This window comes from Rhipicephalus microplus, chromosome 10, assembly GCF_043290135.1.
Source record: "Rhipicephalus microplus isolate Deutch F79 chromosome 10, USDA_Rmic, whole genome shotgun sequence".
NCBI lineage: Eukaryota > Metazoa > Arthropoda > Arachnida > Ixodida > Ixodidae > Rhipicephalus > Rhipicephalus microplus.
The window spans coordinates 29,211,031-29,216,416 of record NC_134709.1 but is presented as its reverse complement, the minus strand read 5'-3'; the positions used below and the strand labels follow the sequence as shown (position 1 = coordinate 29,216,416).

The 5,386-nt window shown below is 48.8% G+C and overlaps 1 protein-coding gene across 1 annotated transcript; it reads right to left on the bottom strand.

Annotated features, from left to right (window-relative positions):
* Positions 1 to 549: 549 nt before the first annotated feature.
* LOC142774672 (molybdate-anion transporter-like) lies at positions 550 to 4,823 on the bottom strand. Its single transcript, XM_075875339.1, has 3 exons — positions 4,699 to 4,823; positions 2,958 to 3,389; positions 550 to 1,951 (listed from the first exon to the last, which is right to left on the bottom strand). The coding sequence occupies exons 2-3, from the start codon at positions 3,303 to 3,305 to the stop codon at positions 1,091 to 1,093; spliced, it is 1,209 nt and encodes a 402-aa protein (XP_075731454.1). The 5' UTR covers positions 3,306 to 3,389; positions 4,699 to 4,823; the 3' UTR covers positions 550 to 1,090.
* Positions 4,824 to 5,386: the final 563 nt, after the last annotated feature.

Sequence of the window (5,386 nt, the reverse complement as noted above, 5' to 3'; positions counted from 1 at the left end):
TAATAGTTTACCGCCTCTGGTGTTGGTAATACTCGTGTTACTGTTGACATCGTTACGAAACTGTGAACAGCTAGTTATGTAAAACATATGGGACCGTTCAACATAGGTCTGTGCGGTCCAGTATTTGTGCAACCCATTAGCGTCCTCTCATAACATTTCACTCAACGAAAAAAATTACCCCACAGTCATCTTCTCTCGGCATGCTTCGCCTAACATTGATTTCTATCGTACGCGTCATCTGCCAATTTTTTTTTCTCTGGAGTCTGAACGAACGGTGCCACGCCATCATCGCGTTTTTTTTTTCGTCTAGACACGCATTGCTCTTATCGGTTGAGGTAATATCACCGGTGTCGGTTTTTATTGATTAGAATGCGTCGTTATAATGACCTCCCTATGCAGAATGTTTACAATATCGATTTGCATGTTCTTAATGAGTACAAGAAGTAGTTGCCATTTATCAACTGATTGCTAACTTCATCTATGCCAGGAAATAATACTTGGTTTTTGAGCAGCCAAATGAGAATGGCTGATTGGATAGCTAGTGTAAACTGAAAGAAAACAAGCTTTATTGTACTCTCTAAGTCCTGGGGGCCGGCACTATTCATACCAACCACTACACACAATTGCACATATAAGTAGTTTTTGTGCCTTCTTTTCTGTTCAACAAAATGGGTCCTTTTCGACACTTCTACAGTGGCACTTCAGATGCCACGCCCCAAGAATTTAGCTCGCTCTGTCCAAGGCTTTGCCAGAAAAAGCCGAGGGTCAGGCTTGAGACCAACCATCTGACAATAGATGCAGTATTTCAGGTCCGGATAAAAAAAACTTGCCCTGCTTACAAACACTCCACGATGAAGTCGATGTTTTTCACATACGACACCTTATTTTTTATGGTCACATTTTGTGTAGCAAGTTTTTTTAGTCAATGTGCCCCACTTCACTTGCTAACAAAAGTGCTGTACCCAAACACTCCTTTTCCCCATCCCCTTACGCAGTTAAGTATCGTGCAGTCAGCGTCCAAGTGAATCCGATGTTGTTGTTGTTGTTTTTTCAGCCTCAGCTAACATATCTCGGATTGCGAACTCCCTCGTCACGCCGTAGACGAGTGACCAGCCATGGACCTCAGAACCTGGATGACCGGAGACTTCTGCTTCCAGCGGGCCAGCGACTGCACGGGCATAAGCGCGATCAGAACGAAGAGGCAGCATAGGGTGAACACGCCGGTCAGGTACTGAGTGTCGAACTCATTCTTCACGATCAACATGGCGGCCCCTACTAGACGTCCCACGCACCGGGCGTAGGCCTCGTATTGGGGCGACAGCGAGGAGCAGTTCCTGAGCTTGCGCAGCGCGGCGCCCCACAGACCCAGGGAGAAGTGGAAGGCCAGCATGGCCATGACGATGACTAAGACCGAGTCCGGATAGAGGGGCATGGCTGCCGCTGCGAAGAACATGCCGATGGCCGCCAGGAGGCATGACAAGGTCAGGGTGTAGCGGGGTGTCGCCCGGATCATCCGGGTCACCCGAAAGAAGCAGCCCCCAAAGACGTGGAAGAAGCAGTACATGGCGTACAGCAGGCCGACGTCCATGTTGGATGGGTTGACAAGGGGCGCCCAGAAGGCCTCGACGATGGTGCTGCAGCACCACAGGGCTGCCTCGGAGGAGAGCACGGCGATGGTGACAATGCGGTCGGACCGATATGGCTCCACGAGGTCCTTGATAGGCTGCGAGGGCGGAGCGAGCCAGTGGAAGAGAAACAGAGCGCCCAGGACGTAGATGGCGATGCGGAACATGATGAAGCAGTCAAAGTAGATGACGTCACAGAGTATGCTGCCAATGACGCCCGAGACGATGCCGATGAAGCCAATGCCGATCATGATGGCCAACTCTGGCGGCGTGGCGCGGGCGCTGAACTGACCCGCGGCCAGTGGAAACAGCGTGAGCACGCAGATCTTCACCAAGGTCATGACGGGAACAGCATGAAAAGTTAAAAAGGTGCGGGTATCAGATTGCTGTGGTCTGAACACGGTGATATATCTTAAATGTGACGGTCATCAAAGCCATTTTCTTATTGAAACACTCCCGTAGAATGCATGATACCAAACATCCGAGGCAACCTATCTAATGTGGAGGGCACTTAAATGTGCCCCGTACACAAGGAAGTTGCAAGCCGAAACTGCGAATCGATGGAACCGCACAATAAAAGTGTGTGTTGTTATCGAAGTTTGGAAGATACGTTACCTCGGGATGGGGGGAGGATGGGTTGCTATTTTGATAGCCGTTCTGCGACTATCTTATCTGATATTCTCGTGTAACGCACTTGTGGAACCATGACCAATCATCCAAACTGTTTGACACTGCGAGTGCGAGAAGCAAACGTTTCATTAGAACCCATTTTCTTTACCTAAAACCATGTGGTGGGCCCTGTGATATGTGACACTAGAGCTTGAGACGACGTGATCACGTGTTGAACCTACGCTTCCTAGCTTCTATATTTCTTACGCAAAAATTCTTCCGAGTGATTTCTTTTTTTTTCAGCACAGAAGCCTCCTTTTGCCTTATTTCATTAGTACCGGCAGTCTGCGCAAGTTGTTTGTTGCGTAATTCATTCCTAAGGTCGAACAGGCTCTGGATGGTAATGTCTTGTAACCTAACCTCAGCTATCACTAGCTGCATTCTTACACCTAGTATGTGGCACTTGCCATTGTTCGCGATGTTGACCTACCTTGCTCCTACATTTGTGCATTTGCCTTTGCTTTCGCTATTACAATACAATGTTCATACATTTGTATCTGAACCCTCTTACACAATGCCTCTTTGAGACCTTTGGGGTATTCGTGAATGAATGAATTAACGAATGAATGAATGAATGAATGAATGAATGAATGAATGAATGAATGAATGAATGAATGAATGAATGAATGAATGAATGAATGAATGAATGAAAATGTCGCTCACCTTAGCCAGCATCTTCGAGATCATCAGTGTTTGCAGGTGGTCGGTCTTTTTCATCAGGCAGGACTGGATGAGGAGTGCCAGCAGGAGCGGCGCGGAGAGCTTCCAGCCCACGCGCTTGGCGACCGAGCGTCCCCAGAGATCGGCGAAGCAGCCTCCGAGAGCTCCTACAGCGTAGATTTGCGCAATCGCCGTCTGCTCTAGTTTGTTGTAGTAGTACAGCTTGTACTCGTAAGGGTTTTGCAGACGGTCCCCGAACACCAACACGAAGTAGAAGACAACGGCGTGCCACTGAGACAAGACAGATGGCTGCTGCTTGGGCACTACCGCGACCCTTGAGGAAGACGTCATCGCAATTGCTAGTGGTGGTTTCGCTTCCGGCAAGGCTTGCGGCTTGGAATGACCCTGTTCCTGGTCTTAACGCTGCGGCTCGGCCTACAGGAGAGGGTTTGGCAAAGAGAGAGAGAGTGAGAACAAGAGAGGTCACTGCAATAAACAGTGATTATGGGAACATGAGAGACCACTCAGCGAAGGCTAGTCTTCTCATCTTACTTTACATTGTTGAGAGTGTGAGTGCACACCAAAATTTGACAAATACGCAGTTTTGTACGGGCATAGGATTGAGGAAACGCGCCTAATAATCGATGTAAAGCACATCGATTATAGCGATTGCACATGCATGAGTCAATCGTCGAATAACTTGCACAAAGATGATTGATTGATTCATTGATTGATTTGTCGGGTTTAACCTCCGTAGTGGAGGGCTCCGGGAATTCCGACCCACAGGAGTTCTTTAACATGCACCCAAATTTCAGGTTGCACGAATATGATATCAGGTGCGTTTACAGTTAACAGCACAACTAAATTTTGATCTTAGGGGGTTTAGGAACTATTTAACGTTGTGTCACACAAAAAATGAGGCCTAAAAATGTCCTCCTTTTGTTTGGCAATATATTGTAATGAAAGGGTTCTGATCAAATAAGAACATCACAAGTTCGAAAGGGCTGGCAGACCAGCGTGCTTCAATCCAACTCCACAGCGTGAATACTCTTCCCATTGCGGAAGCCACAGGCCAGTCCAGAATTTTACCCAGGACGTTGTGATCACGTATAAAAGCCTCAGGCTTTGGGAGGAAAGTGGCGTCAGCAAAGTCCGAGGAGAGGACATTAGAAGTACCATTGCAGGACATGTTAAACCACCATTTGACCAGTATTCCCTCCAAGCCCTCCAAGCCCTGACAGCCCTCCAAGCAGGTGACTTGCGTCGCAATGAACCTAGCAGATAGGTGCTTCACGGCTGACCCAAAGGTCGCAGGATCACATCCCGGCCACGGCGGCCGTATTTCGATGGGGACAAATTGTTATTAGTATGAGTGCCTAGACTTAGGTATACGTAAAAGAACTACAGGAGGTGTAGGTTTCTTAACCTTTCTTCTACACCGTCTTTTATATCGTGGTTTCGTGGCGTGAAGCCCCAGCAATTGATATCATTCCCAACTCGCATACCGAAATTTAAAAAGCGCAGCGTTGTAGTCTCTGTACACGAAGCAGCACAGAACATACACGTATCGAGAGCTCCAGACTACGTATAACACTGACTCGCTGCATCGATAGGACGGCGATTCAGGTAAAAAAAAAGAAGAGAGTGGCAGGCTTTGTTTAGCTGACGTCACACGGAAGTTGTAGTCTTTACCGCGTTCTATAGCCTCCGAAAAGTCGAGGAGAGACGCCACACGATCACTTACCCGGCGAGCTCCAACGCTTGTTCGCCTTCTACCGTGGCCCACACCCACTGTCGGCGACTCTTTTTTTTTCGAACGCGGGCGAATGCCGTTCCTGTAGCCACTTGGCTGGTAGGCGTCGAGCGATGTGTCAAGTTCGCACTACTGGTGTACCAAATACTGCGCAGCGCCACGCCACTCTTGGCCAGCTGGCCACAAAGACAAAGAAGTGAGGCGCGTGGCCCGTGACGTGTAAGCCACGCGCAGAGCAGTCTCAGGCTATTGACCTGGCTGCACGCGTCAACCGATAGCCCTTCGCTACCTTTGCGTAAAACTAACCCCCGTATTCTAGAACACCCCTTCACTCAACGCTCAACCTTCACTTGATAATGATGATGATGATGATGATGATGATGATGACGATGATCTCTGTGGTCTTCCCCTTTATACCGGGGGGGCACCTTTTAGTGTCCTGACCGGAATGAGAAAAAAAGGAAAGAAAAATCACACCAGGTCCATGAACATCACAATTGTTCACTGTCTCCTTGACCACCACTGTAGAAGCCTTGCTTTGGTTATTGCTGTCGCTGCCAGGGGGTGTACGTTAGTATCGCGGCTGTCGCCTCCCGGTGCGCCGCAGTCTTTCACAAAGCCGAGTGCCTCCGGTAGTGTGGCGCCATCTGTCTGACGGGGACACAGGCATTCGCAGTGA